This window comes from Mustela putorius, unplaced genomic scaffold (genome assembly GCF_011764305.1).
Source record: "Mustela putorius furo isolate JIRA1106 unplaced genomic scaffold, ASM1176430v1.1 tig00003846_pilon_pilon_pilon, whole genome shotgun sequence".
NCBI lineage: Eukaryota > Metazoa > Chordata > Mammalia > Carnivora > Mustelidae > Mustela > Mustela putorius.
The window spans coordinates 11,147,038-11,166,430 of NW_025421999.1; the positions used below are offsets into that span (position 1 = coordinate 11,147,038).

The window sequence follows — 19,393 nt, forward strand, 5'->3', positions numbered from 1 at the left end:
ATATTAACCCCTTATCAAATATATCATTTGCAAATATCTTCTCCCATTCAGTAGGTTGCTTTTAGTGTTTTTTTTTAATGGTTTCCTTTGCTTTGCAAAAGCTTCTTATTTTTATGTAGTCCCGATAGCTGATTTTAGCTTTTATTTCCCTTGCCTCAGGAGACTTATCTAAAAAAATTCACTAAGGCTGATGTGAAAAAAAAAATTACTGCATGTGTTCTCTTTTTTTATGGTTTCAGGTCTCACATTTAGGTCTTTAATCCCTTTTGAGTTTATTTTTGTGTAAGGTGTTAGAAAGTGATACAGTTTCATTCTTTTACATGTTGCTGTCCAGTTTTCCCAGCACCTTTTATTGAAGAGACTTTTTCCCATTGTATATCCTTGCCTCCTTTGTTACAGACTAATTGACTGTATAAGCTTGGGTTTATTTCTGGGTTTTCTATTCTGTTCCATTGATTCATGTGTCTATTTTTGTGCCAGTACCATTTGTTTTGATTGGTACAGCTTTGTGGTATACCTTGAAATCTGGGATTGTGATACCTCCAGCTTTTTTCTTTCTCAAGATGCTGTGGCCATGCAGGATATTTTGTGATTCCAAACAAATTTTACAATTATTTGGTCTGCTTCTGTGGAAAATGCTATTGGTATTTTGATAGGGATTGCATTGAATCTATAGATTGCTTTAGGTTGTATGGACATTTTAATACCATTAGTTCTTCCAATCCATGAGCATGGAATATCTGTCCATTTCTTTGCATTTTTTTCAATTTCTTTTGTCAATGTTTTATAGTTTTCAGAGTACAAGTCTCTCACTTCCTTCTTAAGTTTATTCCAAGGTATTTTATTCTGTTTGGCACAATTATAAATAGAAATATTTTCTTAATTTCTCTTTCTGCTACTTTGTTGTTAGTTTATAGAAACAACCAAAAAAATTCAATTTTATATACTGCAACTTTATAGGATTTGTTTATTACTTCTGGTGGAAGTTTATTACTATGGTAGAATCTTTAAGGTTTTCTGCATACTGTATCATGACATCTGCAAATAGTGACAGTTAAACTTCTTCCTTACCATGGTTTCTTTTTTTGTTGTTTTTTAAAGATTTTATTTATTTATTTGACAGACAGAGGTCACAAGTAGGAAGAGAGGCAGGGGTGGGGGGAACAGACTCCCTGCTGAGCAGAGAACCCTTTTCAGGGGATCGATCCCAGGACCCTGAGATCATGACCCGAGCCAAAGGCAGAGGCTTACCCCACTGAGCCACCCAGGCACTCCCCATTGTTTCTTTTTCTTGTATGATTGCTGTGGCTAGTACTTCTAGTACTTTGTTCAATGAAGGTGACAGGAGTAGGCATTCTTGTCTTGTTCCTGATAAAGGAAAAAGCTCTCAGCTTTTCACCATTGAGTATGATATTATCTGTGGGTCTTTCAGATACGACCTTTATTATGTTGAGATATGTTTATTCTAAACCTGTTTTGTTGGGAATTTTTATCATGAATAGATGTTGAATTTTGTGGGATGCTTTTTTGCCTCTGTTGAAGTGATCATATGATTTTTATCCTTCATGTTGTCGATATGGTTATATCATTGATTTGCAATTACTGAACCATTCTTGAATCCCCAAAATAAATCTCACTTGGTTATGGTGAGTGATCCTCATAATGTGTTGTTGAATACAGTTTGTTAATATTTTGTTGATGATTTTTGTATACATCAGTATTGAGATAATTTATGAAGAGAGACAATCTTTAAAGTTAAATTATCATAAGACTGATGATGTAATGGGAAATTTGCATGGACCTGACATTTTTGGAAATTATGATAAGCCAGTGGCCCATTTTCTTACATTGACCTACTTTATGCTGGACGAACATTTATTGAAATGATGTGTGTGAAAATACAAGTTCATGGGCAAATTTAAGGCAGCAATACATAAAGTCTTTAAAAACACTTTGGAGGAAGAAGTAAATAATGGGTATAAAGTTATTTTCATTCATTTAATTCATGTTAGGGGTACCTACTGTGTGTAATGCACTCTTTCAGTGATAATAGTACAGCAATTCAAATGAAGGAATGCTAGATAAGTAAGCATTTTAAAATGTGGTATGTCATATGGTTCTAAGTGGTATAAAGAGAAATAAAAGAGTGAAGGGAGGTATTTTCCCCACAACCAGAGTTGAAATTTAAATCACATTGTCACTTACGGCCTCACTAAGAAGCAGTGAGCCATGAGAATATCTGGGGAAAGAATGTTCCTGACAGATGAGACAGCTGCAGAGGCCCTTGTGGCTGACAGCAAAAGAAGCCATGGGGAGAGATGCAGGAACTGAAATAACAGGTAAAGACAAAGGAGACACAGATCAAGTAGAGCATGTAGGCCATTGTAAGGCCATTAGATTTTATTCTGCCCAAGATGGGAATCTTTGAAAAGGTTTTAAAGGAAGTGTAACATGATCTGACTTAATGTTTAAAGGCTCATCTGGTTGCTGAGTTAAGACTAGATTTTGTGGAGGAAAGAATGGAAACAGGAGGTATCAAGTTCTTGCAGTAATCCACGGAACACATGATGGTGGTATGGACAGGGAGGTGGAAGAAGTCCTAAGCAGTGATCAGATTCTGGGTATGTTTTGAAGGTAAAAACTTGAAATGTGGAATAAAGAGAAATCAAAGATTATCCTGAAGTTTTTGGGTAAACACTAGGGTTGCTGTTTACTTAGATGGCAGGTTTTGAGTGCACGATCAGGATTTGTTTTGGGGCATGCTAAACTTGAGATACCTAGTAGACATGAAAATGTAGCTGTTAGGTGTGTGTGTATATGTGGATGTATGTCCATAGGCATATGTATTATGTATACATATGTAAATAAAGTTGAGTTTAGGGGAGAGGTCTGAGCTGGATATATGAGCTTGGCAGTCTTAGGTTTGTAAGATAACTTTTCCTAGGTATATTTCTTTGAATTGAGCTCTTGACTGAAGAAAATGTTAGGAATGACTGGATAGTTCTTGTCAGTAGTGTGTCAAGCCTTTGAAAAGTGTTTAAGAAAAGAAGTGACTAGGAGGGTGATAAGTCAGATTGGGAAGGAGACGTGAGGTAGGCTGCTTCAATTGGTAATGCTTTGTTTCTTGTGCTTGGTACTAGTTACATGAGTGTGTTGTTTTGTGACAGTTCATCAAGTTGTATACTTGTGATTTTTGTGCTTCTCTGTATGTATTCTGTGATTAGGTGTATGCTCCCACATAATTTATTTAAAATCCTAAAATAAGGACTATATAAAAAGCACAAAGCAGTATATACTAAGTTTCTAGTAAAGAGTAACTGCTGCTAGAACATAGAAGAGGGAGTGATCAGGAGTGCCTGGGTGGCTCAGTGGGTTACTCTGCCTTCGTTTCGGGTCATGGTCTCAGGGTCCTGGGATCGAGCCCCACATCAGGCTCTCTGCTTAGTGGGGAGCCTGCTTCCCCCTCTCTCTGTCTGCCTGTCTGCCTACTTGTGATGTCTCTCTCTGTCAAATAAATAAATAAAATCTTAAAAAAAAAAAAAAAAGGAGGGAATGATCAGTAGTGTCCATAAACTTTCCACTGAAGGCCCTACTTACACAAATAGAAAACCCAAAACCTGTACTTTGTCTTTCCTAGAGAAATAGGAGTTTTCAGGGGCCACTGTAGAGAAAAACTTGAAGACTCATTTTTTTAAAACAGGAGAATAAAGTCAATATAGATTATGTAGATAAACCTTATTATCATATGAAGTTGACTTTTATTATGCATCAGTTATTCATACTCAGAAAAGTTTTGAAGTCAGGTTATCCCTTTTGTTTCAATTAGTAACTCCTAAAAAGAAATGTTTTATGAGTTTCGCCTTTACAATTATCTTAAATAGGGACGTTCTGCAGACTTTAGTGGGTATCCAAATAATCCCTCATTCTTTATATGTTAAAAAGTTGAGGGACGCCTGGGTGGCTCCATGGGTTAAAGCCTCTGCCTTCGGCTCAGGTCACGATCCCAGGGTCCTGGGATCGAGCCCCGCATGGGGCTCTCTGCTCTGTGGGGAGCCTGCTAACTCCTCTCTCTCTCTGCCTGCCTCTCTGCCTACTTGTGATCTCTGTCTGTAAAATAAATAAATAAAATCTTTAAAAAAAAAAAAAGTTGAATTATTTATTTTTACTTCAAAATTAAAGGAGTCATCCTTAACTCTTGCTGATTCTCCCCTTTACAAACTGAAAGAGAGGTCTGTAAGGTAGAAAAATAAGACTATCTAGTCCCTAAACAATGAGTTTCTCTAGAGCATCCAGTAAGACTAGGTGAGCCACAAATGTGAGTCAGATTTGTAATTTAAAATTTCCTAGTAGCCATGTTTTAAAAAGTGAAAAGAAGCAGATGAAATTATACTTAATATATTTTACTTAATCCAGAACCATTTTAGTGAAGTATTTTTACATCTTTTTTTTTGTTCTCAGTCTTTGAAATCCAGTGTGTACTTATACTCACAGCACCTTGTCAGTTAGGACTTGTCACATTTCAAGTGTACAGTAGCCACTTGTGGCTAGAGGGCAGCGCCAGAGCTGCAATTGAAAGTTATTGCACAGCTGACTTAAAAAAAAAAAAAAAACTTAACTCATTTTTAAGTTTCACTTGTTCAGCAAATCATTATTGAGTACTTCCTATGTGTCTTGTATTTAGTTTAGCCCAAAACGCTGTACCAAAACTATCAGGAGATGGTTTACTGAGAGTCTGTCAGAAATAGTAGTTCCTCATAATAAACTCTAAAATTATATTTAAGAAAAATAGAATATAGTTTTCTTATTGTATGCTTTTTAAAATACTGACTTGCTTCAACCAGGTTTTTTTATTTAAAGCCTAGATAATTGTGTGTAAGTACAGAAGTGTAAACTTTTATTGAATATGGATAGTTTTTAGCTGCATTATAGCCTTGAAGAATAAAACAACATTAAATTTATTCAAAAACTGTGTGATAGTATTGAGTTTCGAAATTAAATTGATTGTATAGGACAAGAATGGCTACTTTTCACAGCTTTTTCAAGTGTGATTCTTTCATCAATTTTAAATATTTAACATAAAATATATTTGGAACCGATGAGTTCATTTATTATTAGTATGTGCCAAAACATTTTGTCGCAAATTTGTCATAATAATGTTTCTTAAGAAACAAATCTTGTTTTTGGTGTCTACATTGATTATTTGTACATTTGAAGTTCCAAATGGTTTCTGATATTTTTTACATATTGTTATGACCTGTGTCGTTAAGTAAAAGTTTTTGAAAATATTTGAAAAAATCTGAAATTTGAAAAAGTTTTGAAAATATTTTAAATATCTTTATTGACATTTTTTTTTCACCTCTCTCTCTCATAGGTATATAAAATACTAGTTAAGAAGACACCAGAAGAAAGTTGGGTAGTTTTCAGAAGGTATACTGACTTCTCTAGACTTAATGATAAAGTAAGTACTTAAATAAATCTAAAATGGACTTTCCAGTTTCAAATTATTTTCTGTTCAATTTATTATCTGTTCCTGACAATTCCACTGTTAAATATTTGTGGGTTTTCCACCTTGTTGTTTAAGTGAAGTCAAATTTTGCCACTCCTAAGAAAATTAACTATCTTATTTCATTTTAATAGCCTATATACCCATCTCTATACATAACTTCCGTTTTTTAGAAAAAAAAATTTTTAGTATAAAAATGTGAAAATCTTAAAACTGCTAACAGAAATATAAATGATTATATAGTCTTGTGAATTTTAAAAAGATGTATATAAGAGCCCCTAAATCATATGACTATAAGAAAATGAATAACAAAAAATATTTCTAACATATTGTATTAGTTTCTATTCTGTTTAACAAATTACCGCAAAGTTTGTGACCTAAAACATACCTGTTTATTTAGTGATTTAGGTGGTCTCAGCTGGGTTTACCACTGAGGGTTAGATAAGGTCAAAGTCAAGCTGTTGGCTAGATCGGGCTCTTCTCCGAAAGCTCTGAGAAGGTATCAGGTTTGTTGGGCTCATTTAAATTGTTGGCAGAGTTCAGTTTCTTGTAAGACCAAGGTCCCATTTCCTTGCTGGTTATCAGCCAGAGGTTGTTCTTAGTTCATAGAGTACTGTCCAGTCTTTGCACGTGTCCCCTCCATCTTCAAAGTCAGCAATTGCCGGTCAAGTCCTTTTTTGTGCTTTGAATCATCTGCCACCAGCTCGGGAGAAAGCTAGACTTTTAAAGGGCTCATGATAAGATTAGATTCACCAAGATAGTCTCCCTATCTTAAAGCCAAATGAAAAGTAATCCTAATTACATCTGCATAATCTCTTTTATGAGACAAAACAAAATCACAGAAGCAATACCAGGGACAACGATCATGGGGCCATCTAGAATTCTGCTTACTGCACATATGAAACAAGGAATAATAATAAAAATCCTCAATATATTAAAATAAATAAATTTTATTTTACAGAAATTTTATTTCAATTTTAAAAATCAGTATATTGGGACACCTGGGTGGCTCAGTGGGTTAAGCCTCTGCCTTCGGCTCAGGTCATGATCTCAGGGTCCTGGGATGGAGTCCCGCATCGGGCTCTCTGCTTGGCAAGGAGCCTGCTTCCCCCCTTCTCTCTGTCTGCCTACCTCTCTGCCTACTTGTGACCTCTCGCTGTCAAATGTAAATAAAAATCTTTAAAAAAAAAATTTTTTTTAAGTCAATATATTAAAAGCTCTTAAAATAAATTACAGAGTAAACCCAAAAGTACAAAATACTACAAATGATGTGAACAAGGCAAACGAAAGAAGAAATATAAATGACCAGTAAATTTGGAAAACATTTGGTATCACAAGGACTCTAAGGAAAATTAAGAAACTATTTTTCACCCATCAAGTTAACAGACATTGAAGTGGTATTTTCCATTGTTGGAATCTTCCTAGGGTACACAGCTTCCTAAAGTTGTGCATAATTTTGACATAATAATCACATTTCTGGGATTTATCCGAAATAAGAAATCATGGATATAGACAATATTTAGCTCTAAGGACACTTTTCACTGTGTTTTATTCATTGTTATTTTCTTTGTATTTTAATTTGTTTTTAATAATTAGATTTTGATTCTTAATAATTAGAACCAACCTAAACTGGGGAATTGATAGGGAATTGATTGAAGAATTGCAGTAAGAATATAATAAAGAGCTGAGGTGGTCACAGAGCTAGAGGGAAGTCAACTGAGGCAGGTGAGTGGGGCAGTATTTTAGAAACCAGGAGCATTTCTCCAAAAGAAACAAGTAGTTTATGATGTTTCTCAGGGGCTAAGTAACTTTGGATTCTGTCCTTGAATCAGAAATCACTCCCTAATTTTGACAGGTGTTTAGTAGAGGAAATTTGACTGATCCTGTTTTCTCCCATCTGCCACCTTCACCCTCAAAACTTCTAAAGTTAGTATATTTTTAACATTTTTGTTGGTAAGAAACCCCAACTATGTGATTTTGCAATTGCCTGGCTGCCCAAAAATTTATGCCATTTTGAAAAACCTCAATTTGAATGAAAGGTAAAATACAAAATGCTGAACTATTTTATCGTTTATTTAGGTATTATCAAGATGACTTTTTGTTGTATGCCAAGATACTTAAAGTATTATTTGTAATATATTTCCATCATTAAATATGAATTTATTTATTTTTCTTGAGTTCTTATTATTACACTGATGAATTAAAAGCATGTAATTCTGTACTTCCATTGACTTTTGTTAATAATTAAATAAGATCAAAGTAATTTATGAAGTTACCAGATACTTAAGTTGAATTCTTGCTTATGAAATTGTTACAGTTTTTATTCATGAAGACTAATTTCTAACAGTTTCAATTTAGAGCTTTTTTTTTTTTTTAAGATTTTATTTATTTATCTGACAGACAAGTAGGCAGAGAGGCAGGCGGAGAGAGAGGAAGGGAAGCAGGCTCCCTGCTGACCAGAGAGCCCAATGCAGGGCTGGATCCCAGGACCCTGGGGTCACAACCTGAGCGGAAGGCAGAGGCTTTAACACACTGAGCCACCCAGGTGCCCCTAGAGCTATTTTAATCCTTTATGACTTGCTATTTTTCTTTTCAGGGCTTAGTTATTAATTAATGTTTACTTCTCTTTTACCTCTGTAGACTTGTCTTAATATTACTGTAATATTTCTTATCTTTGGCAAGTTGGGATTTAGAAAACTCTTAAGCTTTTAAAGAAAGTTGTTAGTAGTAATTTAAGTTAGCAAATATCTCCTACATATTCCAAGTTGGGCACTTTAAAATTAATAAATATCTATGTCAGTGTTCTAGGTACCAGAAAGAACTCTACCTATCACCTGGTTTTAGTTCCAAGAATCAAAATATGTGTATAAAAGTCAGACCACAGTCTCAGAAAATCTTTGTTGAATTCACATCTGACAGAGGACTTGTATCCAGAATATATAAAGAACTCTTGCAGTTTAATAATAAATAGATAAATCAAATTTTTTTAAGTGGAAGGGTAAGAAGAGTTGAATGGATAATTCACCAAAGATATGCAGATCCAAAAAAATCCCATAAGAAAATAGTTAACATCACTCGTCAACAGAGAAATGCATTTTAAAGCCACAGTGAAATACTACTACATACCCATTAGATTGGCTAACATTGAAAGGATGGACAATGTCAATTGTTGGCAAGGGTATGGAACAACTATAACGCCTATATATATACAACTAATAAATTCAACAAGTAAAACAATTGAGGTTATAAAAAGCTTAGCTGAATTTAATTATTTATTTTAAGCTTATTTCATGAACAAGTCCATGTAGTTAACAGGATAGATTTTATAGAATTGATATAATTGAGTTGAACATTGTATTTTTCTTTTTTCTTCTTTTTCAGTTAAAAGAGATGTTTCCAGGCTTTCGATTAGCACTTCCACCAAAACGCTGGTTCAAAGATAATTATAATGCTGACTTTTTAGAAGATAGACAACTAGGATTACAAGCATTTCTTCAGAATTTAGTGGCTCACAAAGACATTGCTAACTGGTATGTAACAAACTGAAACAACTTGTTTAAACTAAAGAATAAATATAGAACCGTAGTTATTCAAGCACAAAAATATGGGGTAGGAATATAATTACTTGTCCTCTCTAATAAGGTACTACTTGGAATTTTCTTGTTTTTTACCCATAAGAATTTTATTTGGCATTTGATTTGTATTAACCTTTTTAAAAAATCAGCAAAGTTCAAAATCTTTCAATGTAAAAAATATTAGGGGCTCCTGGGTGGCTCAATTGGTTAAACGTCTGCTTTCGGCTCGGGTCATGATTTCCCAGTCCTGGGATCAAGACCCATGTTGGCTCCCTGCACAGTGAGGAGTCTGCTTGTCCCTCTCCCTCTACTCTTCCCTGTGCCCCTCTCCCCATGCATGCTTATGCTCTCTTGCTCTCTCAAATAAATAAATGTATATACTCTTTGAAAATTTTTTTAAGTTAAAAATTCAGTGTACCATATGCTCAACCATGCAACTATAAACTTGATTTTAGTATTTAGTATTTTTTTTTAAGATTTTATTTATTTATTTGACAGACAGATCACAAGTAGGCAGAGAGGCAGGCAGAGAGAGAGGAGGAAGCAGGCTTCCTGCTGGGCAGAGAGCCCGAGGTGGGGCTTGATCCCAGGATCCTGGGATCATGACCTGAGCCAAAGGCAGAGGCTTAACCCACTGAGCCACGCAGGCCCCGCACTATTTAGTATTTTAACAGTTATTTTAAAAAGGAGCCCACATATTAGATTTTTCGTTAATATAACATTATATAATTTTGAAGGTAGTGTTCTTACATTTCTCCAAAATAATGCAAAAAGATGAAGATTGTGAAGTTGGGTTAAGGTATACAGAGGGTAAATTGTGAAAATAAAAACCATTAAAGAGGGAGATAAAGGATCTGTATGGTTTTTTGCTTCTGAAAATATTTATAAGACAATTGCTTTATGATTTATTATCAGTTGGGTGTCTGATTTTGGAATTTACATTATCAGATAAATAGGAATATTTTGATATAAGTAGAGAGCATTTACAAAGCAGCAATTAGCATATTGTTTAACTGCCTATATCTATAACTATCTTTTTCACATAAGCAGTTTTTCACATAAGATGAAAAACAAGGCAACCATCCTTTCTCACTTTTTCTCCCTTTTTTTCTCAGTCTTTCTTTTATGTATATCACCTTGTGTTATACATATGTCACACATGTGCCATGCATATACATCTTGTTTTCTAATGTGTGCTTCCCAAGCTTGATGGCTACTGCTTGAGATCTCTGCCAGTCCCCCTCATTTTCCTCTATGAAAGGATCTACAAGCTAAACCCCTTCTCTTAATTCCAGATTCATACATGCATTTGCCTCTTTGGCAGCTCCTTCAAATATCTTAAAGTGACATCAACCCAGCTAAAAACTTACTCTCCAGACTTCCCCAGTGTTCAGCAGCATCATTTACCCATAACCTGGGAGTCATCCTAGACACAAACCTGTCTATCCTTATCCCCTCCTTTACATTTTAAATATCACTCAAATCTACTTTTCTCCATTCCTGCCATTACCACCCTAGTCTAAGCAGTTATCTCTTACCTAAATTAGTGCAGAAGGTTTCCCTCTAGTCTTCCTCATATACTCTTATTTCTGTAGTCCATTGGAGCCACAGTGATCTTCTTTAATGCAGTTGAAGTCATTTTTTCTGATCCATGCCTATCTGCCTGTCTCTCCAACTTCATATTTTATTATTCCTCCCTGACCTTGTTCTCTGTACTTCTGCTGTGTTGGTCTTTTAATTCTCCAGAATCACCTTGCTCCTTCGCCCCTTAGGATATTCAAATATGTTGTTCCCTGGGAAGACAGTGTTACATACTACTACCCCACCCCACCCTGGTCTAGTGAATGCTTATATATCCTTCAGATTTCAGTTAAAAACTTCACTTCCTTAGGCTTTTCTGACCACCCCCTCACTTACCATCACCAGTACCACCACCAAAGATCAGTTCTTTCTAGAATCTGTACCAGTCCTTCTCAACTGGTTCTGAGAGACAAATCTTAGTGGCTTAAGTGAGATACCTATTGTATGTATGAAATAACTTCTCACCTGTACTCTAGGATGGTACTAGCTATGTGCCAGTCTTAAGGGAATTCTGAAAATAGTCCCTCAAGTCATTGTCCTTAGCATCTAATTCTATCATGGAATCCCAGCTGAGAAAGGCTGGTTGGTACTTTAATCTCAGCATTTCAGTTTGTAACTATTTCTCTGATTATTTGATTGTGTTTCTCCTACCAGGTTGTAAGGTACATATGTAGTTGTAGGTCATGTGGCTGTTTTGCTCTCCATTCATTGTGCAGCACTTAACACAGTGCTAACACAAAGTGTGTGCCCAATAAGAGTACCTCTTAAACAAATGGCTGGATATTTGCTATTGTATTATCTATAAGAAACAAGTTTGAAGCAAATATGACAAAATTTAGTGATTGTGTGTTCTACGTGCCGGGGACATGGGTACTCCCTACTTTCCAAAATTGTTACATCTCAAAAGAAATAAAAGGTTAGTGTTAATTCAGACACATAAAGCAGGAATAAAAGCCAGCAAACTCTAAAATCATAGAACCATTTGAAGAAAATATATATTAAACCATACAAAAAGAAGACTTTTAGAGCTAAAAAGTCAACATACATATCTTATCCCCTTCTCTTCTCTTTTATTCTATAAACCTTTATGTCTTAGTATTAAAAATATTATTTTTATTCTATAAATGACTACTCTGTGTAGTGAAATATGAAATGATATAAAACACATTAATAAACTGATTTTGTGATATCTTGATTTTTTAAATAGTGAAAGTGTATCTTAGTTTTGTCTTTTTTTTTTTTTAATTATGGGATCTCTGTCAAGGTAGACATACGAGTGACATTTGAGATCCTGTTGTTACTAAGACTGTATGCTTTTTTTTTTTTAAGATTTACATATTTGAGGCTGGGAGGGGCAAAGGGAGAGAATCTCCAAGCAGACTCCCTGCTAAGTGTGGAGCAGGACATGAGGCTTGACCTTACCACCCATGAGATCATGACCTGAGCCAAAACCAGGAACAGGATGCTCAACTGGCTGAGTCACCCAGGCACGCCCAAGACTGCATACTTTAGAACAGTGGTAATGGCCTTGTTCAACTTGTAAATAGGTGTTTCAGAGAAACAAAGATTTCTTGGCCAAATAAATTGGCCTAGAGTATTGAAAGTTCTAAGAAGTATTGCATTAAAGAATGTAGTGCTCCTCACGCTATTTGCCTACTTGTTTTTGTCATGTTGCATCATCTAACATTTAGGGATTACTGTTAGATAAATTGAACTCAAAATGAAGTATTTATGCCTTGTTTATTCTGAGATAACCACTATCCTTTTTGTGGGTTTTGTGTACCATTATTTATTTCACAGTTTCAAAAGCTTCTTAATAAGCTTTTGTTCAAAGCTTGAGTGCAGGGAGGGGAAGAGGAGTTATTTATCTTAAGCACTTAAGCACTTGCTCTTTGTCAACCCAAGAAGGAAATGAAAGAACCTGAGGGTGTACTCATTGGTCTTAAAATTCATTTGAAGAAATTAGGCTTCCATATGAACAAAATAAGGGAGTTTATGAATGGCCACTTGGTATGACACAGGTTATTAAAGTAGAAGGAATTCAGAGAAGGGGAAGATTGGTCCTTTTCAATCATGAAGCAATACTGTAGGAAGTAGAATTTGAGAACATTGAAGGCTAAATTAAAATTATGGGTAGGAAGATGAATATGAGCCAATAATCAATAATTAGGAGATATCTAGGAGGTCTAGGATTGTCAAGCAGCCATTTATGAATTTCTTCTAAGGGAGAAAAGGAGAAAAGAGACAATCTCAACACATCTGTATGAAAATAGAAAACATTTAAGAATCAGTACTTAGGAGCTCCTGGGTGGTTCATTTGGTTTTAGCTCAGGTCATGGTCTCAGAATCGTGAAATCAAGCCCTCTGCCCCTCTGGGCTCCATGCTCAGCACAGAGTCTACTTGAGACTCTCTCTCACCCTGTCCCCCTGACTCTCACCTCCAGGTGCACACTCACTCTCTCAAATAAATAAATCTTAAGAAAAAGAATCACTACTTAAAACATCAATTAAAGTTACCTGCTGATATACCTATTAGCATCCTTTTAGAATTGTAATGGCAGCATGGAAAAACTACTTTCTTTACATGGTCAAGTAATAATTTGATACTAATTCTTTATAGATTTATAATTGCATGCCTTTCACTTTCCTTTTTTATATCCTTAACACTTCACAACACAGTTCTTAACATTCATGTTGGCTAAGAGCTTGCCATTACACAACCAGCAGCTCTTAATATTATAACCTCTCTGATTGGAACAAAGCAGAAGTAAAAGTAAGAACTGAAAGGATACTAAGGATTGTTGGTCTGAAAGTTTTAAAATATTATTTTCAGATGCATTTAGAAAATAAAAAGTAAGAAAACAGAATAAAAACAATATTTTCAAGGTTTTATTAATTTTATCTGTTCCATTAATATTTATTTAGGTCTTAACTATATATAAGGTACCCTAGTACACAAAGGTGTGTTAGATACTGATCCTTTATTCAAGAAAATTGAATAGGAGGAATATTCACCCAAAAAAACTATCGTGAATAGAGTTAGATCTCTTTCAGAGGAGGAAGAGAGAGAGAGAGAGAACTTTTGACTGGAGAATTAGAGAAGGCTTCCTAGAGGATGATTTGAGCTGGATTTTAAAGAATTAATGATATTTGGACCAACAAAGAGAAGGTAAATACTCCCTCAGAGTATTGTATCAAAACTCAGAAGCAAGAAGGCACAGGTCCTATGCCAGCAAGCAGCATGTTAAGGTGAAGATATCTAACGATAGATGGAGGGGAAAGTCTTACTCTGCACAATTTGGTTGTAGTTATTTACCATATATAGTTATTTATAAATTATTTATAAATTATAAATATAGTTATTTACTGGCTTATACTGTCTTCTGCAACTTCGAAATTGTTGCATCATTTAATCAGCACAGCAAATTTTACTATTCTCTATTTTCAGAAACACTACACTAATATCCTGATTTACTGAGTTTTTTTCTTTTTAATTCTTTTAAAATAGAGAAGTTAAATTACATATTTTTTTTCAAATTACCATCCATCTATAAGAACTTCAGTGACCAAAAAATTCATGTTTTAAATTCTATATGTGTTAAAAAAAAATCAGGATGGATTTGCATCAACAGCAGTTCATAGTTTAAAAAAAAGTATAGAAGAATTTACAGGAAGGAGCAATTGAAAAAACATGATAATATTTATGCTTTAAAAAGCAAAAGTACTTAGGAGATAAAATAGCCATCTTCACATATTTGAAAAATTGTGATGGGAAGAAAGATTAATCAGATGATACTTAGATTTAAAATAGTATTTCTCCAACCATAGTGTGAAGCCCTGAATCAGCAGGTCTGGAGTGAAGATTCTGCATTTCTTTTTTTTTTTTTTCTTTTTTTTTTTTTTTTAAGATTTTATTTATTTATTTGTCAGAGAGAGGAGTGAGAGTGAGCACAAGCAGACAGAGTGGCAGGCAGAGGCAGAGGGAGAAGCAGGCTCCCCGCTGAGCAAGGAGCCCAATGTGGGACTTGATCCCAGGACACTGAGATCATGACCTGAGCCGAAGGCAGCCACTCAACCAGCTGAGCCACCCAGGCGTCCCAGATTCTGCATTTCTAACAGGTTTCTAGATGATGCTGATAATGCTGATCCAAGGACCTCATTTTTAATAGCAAGACTAACATGTAAGACTAACATGTAAAACTAGAAATAGTAAGTGAGAAACTAGAGGAAGACCCTGTCAGTTCAGATAAGAAAGAATTACATATCATTTCAGGCTATCAAATATAAAAATACTCTGCTTTTTTTTTGAGAAAGTGAGTTTCTCTTTACCTTAAGCATTTAAAAAGGCTAAATAAGCGTCGGTGGTACTGAAGGGGGGATTATTATCTGGGATATATTGGATTAGATGACTTCTTAGATCCCTTCTAGTTGTAAAATTCAGTAATTCTATAATTCTGGAACAAGAATACTTAAACTATTTTTTTATTCATTTTCAACCTGAACTATGTTCTCACAGGAAGTTTTTTTAAATGTATTTAAGTTGTTTTTTATATAAAGATATTATCAAGAGAAATTATTCTTAGTATTTTTTATAATTATATATGCAAAGCTCATATAGTCCCAAGTCATGAGAACCAACACTTTGCTAAGGTTAGTCAAGTGATTTTCACCACTAATGTTAGTTTGGTAAACATTCAATTATGGATAGTTTTTTTAAATGCAGTAAAGCCAAATATTTTGTATTCAGATACATTTAAACTCTCATCTAATTAAATTGGGTGTCAGAGACCTTATAGAAAATTTAGTTTTTGGAGCTCAATAGTAAAATAATTTTAATCAGTTACTTACCTGGTTTTAATCAATGTCTTCAATTGGAAGATGAGGTATTTGAGCTAAGTAGCTTCTGAAAGTTCCCTTTCAACACTAGATTTCTCATTGTATTCTTTTCATTGTGCTTCCTCGTGAATCTTAAGGTTACACCATCGGAAGCAACCAGCTTTTGACTTTTTAACTCTTAAGACTTTTGGTCTTATTGCTGTCCACAGTTTACCTTCTTGGGAAAGTAGGAGTATCTATTAAAACCTAAAATTCATCTCAAATTTGAGAATTGTAGTAGAGTGTTTATCTGCAGCAGTGGATATAAATTTGTTCTGATGCTCTTAACAGTTGCATTAAATTTTTTTCTAATTGTATAACTCTTAGAAATAAGGTCCTTATTTGTGGAATACTTATTCTACAGTGTACTAATTGGTTTGAATATGATCTATACAGTCCAGAAACATCTACCTTTTGGTGAAGCAAACAATACTTGATATTGATAAACAGACAATACTAATAATACAATGTAATAAGTGCTGTGAAAAGGATCTCTTCACAGTGCCATAGTAATCCATAGAAGAATATTGAACTTAGGGACACCTGAGTGGTTCAGTTGGTTATGAGACTGATTTTGGCTCAGGTCATGATCTCAGAGTCGTTAGATTGAGCCCCACATGAGGCATTGAGCTGGGTATGGACCAGAGATTCTCTGAGATTCTCTCTCTCTCTCTCCCTCTCTCCTTCTGCCTTTCACCACCAGTTCACACACCAGTTCATGCACCTGCCCGCTGATGCACCTGCTCCCTCATGCACATGCGCATGCGCTTTCTCTCTCTCGGGGGGCAGGGGGGGGCAGGGACCGAACCTAACATGGGTAGGAAAAGGGACCTAATCAGAAGAGACTCCATGAGGAGATAATAGCTGAGCCACAAAGAATAAGAACAAGTTAGCCAGATAGAGGTAGGAAGGATGGGCTGGGTTAATAGCAGCAAGCATGAGTAAAGGTATGGAGGCATGAAATAGTTATGAAGATGTACTATTTTAAGTGTCAGTTAGGGAAAAACAGTTAAAACTGGAATGTAGGCAGGTGTTTTATGCCAGCACACAGATGTTGGCTTTGTTCCCTCTTGCTAGAAGAAACATAGATGAGTTTTAACCTGGGTTTGACATAAAATGTTTGTTTTTGAAGTACTCTGGATTAGAAGGAATAAAACTGAACATAGGGGCAAAATTGACTAGTAATTAGGCAAGAGATAATCAGGATCTAAACTGGTTCCCCACTACCCCGATATTCCACCACAGGATTCTAAATGTGAGTGCTTCAGCCTCATACCCAGTCAGCCTACCTCCATTGTGACCCTCACTGTCACCAGCCTTGATCCCTGAGTCCTTATCTTGCAGGTTGTGTTTAATGTCAATTTTCTGTTACTTTCTTTTAGCTGGTAGAGTGTCCTGAAGAGAAATACTAACTGATAAAGCATTTCTATCTGAAATCCTTGAGGAATATTTTCATGCAGTAGGCTTTTTGTGCTTAATTTGATTTTGACAGAACTGGTATCTAGTATTTTTAGTTCTTTCATATATTTAGTTCTTGACTGACCTTTTAATGGATTGCATTAGTTTTAAGGGTTTTTTTTTTTTCTTTTAAAATACACATTTCAAGATTAAGAGCACTTTTAGCTATTAAATTACTGGTTTAAAAAAATCAAATGTAAACAGATACATATTTATGAAAGAAAAAGAGTAAACTATAATAGTAAATTGAAGATGAAAGTGCACCAGATGAAATCATTTTCTAAGTTTGAAAATAGTAGAACTCTGACAGAAAACTTTTTTAGAGAATCAGAGGAAGAGAAAGCTATAGGGCAAATTTGCTCTGATAATAAAAAATGCTGAGGGATACCATCTGTGGTCTCCTTATCTTCAGGCAAGCTAAGTCAACAACTGATCTCAATTTTAAAATAGAATTTTCCCAAACACACTTAAAAACTATTCTAGGTTATAAAGGGCATAGAAAGATACAAAGTATTTCTTTACCTTTTAATTCCAGATTGTTGGATTTTTCTCTTAGATAGGTTTCTCTTTTTATCCTGTTTCTCTTAGCTTTATTATCATAGCCAAATGGAACCAAAAGTATTAAAGATTGAATATGGAGGAGAGATTGGGGGCTATATTGAACCTATTGGTGAACAAGGAGGAAAAGAGTGAGACTTTTTCTTAAAAACTGACTTCTAAGGAGGTGCCTGGGTGGCTCAGTCAGTTTAGCAGCTTGCCTTTAGCTCAGGGCGTGATCCCAGGGTCCTGGGGTCAAGCCCCGCATTGGGCTCCCTACTCCTGGAAGCCTGCTTCTCCCTCTCATACTCCCCTCGCTTGTGTTCCCTCCCTCACTGTCTGTCTGTCTGTCTCTCTGTCAAATAAATAAATAAAATCTTTAAAAAAAAAAATGACTTCTGGGAGTTAACAGGTTGGTGGGTATTAAGAAGGGCTCCTGTTGTGATGTGCACTGGGTGTTATATGTAACTAATGAATCATTGAACACCACATCAAAAACAAATGATATACAGTGGCTAACTGAAAATAATAAAAAAAAATTTTTTTAAGAAAAATTTCAATTCTCTGGGAGAAAAGTGATTTCTATTTAATTTATAGACCATTTAATAATAATAGAGTGGTATTTATATTTTATTTGAATTCACTTGATTTGTTTATAAATTATACATTGGTAATATGGAGGAAATCACTGAGCAGAACCATGGCACACAGAGGCAGTCAAATATTTATCAAATCTAAATAAAGTTCTCTAGTCAGTGGTTCTCAAGCATGGGTAAAGCTTTCCTTTTCAAGAAGGGGGAAAAAAGGTATCAGAATGTCTGTGAAAGAAATTGTTTTCTCAAATGCAACCGTCTCCCAGAGATTCTTGTGTGGCCCTCTCCTATGGGAATAGTATGAGCATACTGACTCTCTTCTTCTGCCACCTGAGTCCTGTTGAAACAGAAAATGTAGTGAATCCCTGAGAAAGTATTTTATAAATCAGAGTTGTATAGCCAGTTTCAAATTTCATTCTTATGTTACAATTTAAAGAAGGTAGGGCATGGAATATGACCTTGAACTATATTGGAAAAAAATCCATTGGATTTTGTTTGAGTAGCACACTAGTGAGCTATGTAGATCATAAAGATTTTTCTTTTTTTACTGAAGTATAATGTAAAATAAATAGGTCATGAGGCAGTAATATAGATCATAAAGATGTTTAGGGAAGGTGAATGAAATAGAAAAGCCCCTCCAAAAAAGATTCCTGCAGCTGGGTACATTGTCAATATCACTATTGGTCTTGGGTTAAATTTCTACTATAAGTCAAAGATATAAAAAGTGATACATATCTACTTAACTACTTTTTCTTTCCTAGCAGCAGCATTTCAATAACTAGGGTAATTTGCAAACATAAAAATGTTACTAAAGAATGAGGAAGTCTGGGTATAAACCTACAAGAAAACAGTGTCTCACATTGGGTTATCATACTCTTGAAGTATTAAAAAGAAAAAAAGACCCTTCTGTAAACTTCTGTGCACTTTCCATATCAATCTTAAAGGCTGTTCTCATGGTTTCATCCATACTTCTGACCTCTCAGTCCCAAAATCAGTTTATTTCCTCTGGCTCATTTTTTGCCTAATAGTTTGTTCTCTAACAATGGGTGGATAGAAATATATAGCTAAACCAAAAAAATGTGTGGTTGTCCTGTTCTTCTCTGTGCTCTTAGACCAACTGCAGTATTCTAGAGGCCTTGGTTAAAGGAGATAGACAAGTTGAATGTTTTCTGAGGGAAGTGACCAACAAGAGGAGAGGATCCAAATGAACCAAAATATAGCAGAAAAGAATTTAAAGGTAGAAAAAGGTACATATTCTGACTCAGAAGACA

At 35.0% G+C, this 19,393-nt stretch overlaps 1 protein-coding gene across 2 annotated transcripts in view; it reads left to right on the plus strand.

Annotated features, from left to right (window-relative positions):
* SNX16 (sorting nexin 16) overlaps positions 1-19,393 on the plus strand; it is a 41,691-nt gene that overhangs the window by 5,572 nt on the left and 16,726 nt on the right. For both annotated transcript variants that reach the window (XM_004774208.3, XM_004774207.3), the window contains 2 exons: positions 5,372-5,458; positions 8,885-9,033. In XM_004774208.3, coding sequence (XP_004774265.1) covers positions 5,372-5,458; positions 8,885-9,033 — 236 coding nt within the window. The remainder of the gene's footprint in view (positions 1-5,371; positions 5,459-8,884; positions 9,034-19,393) is intronic.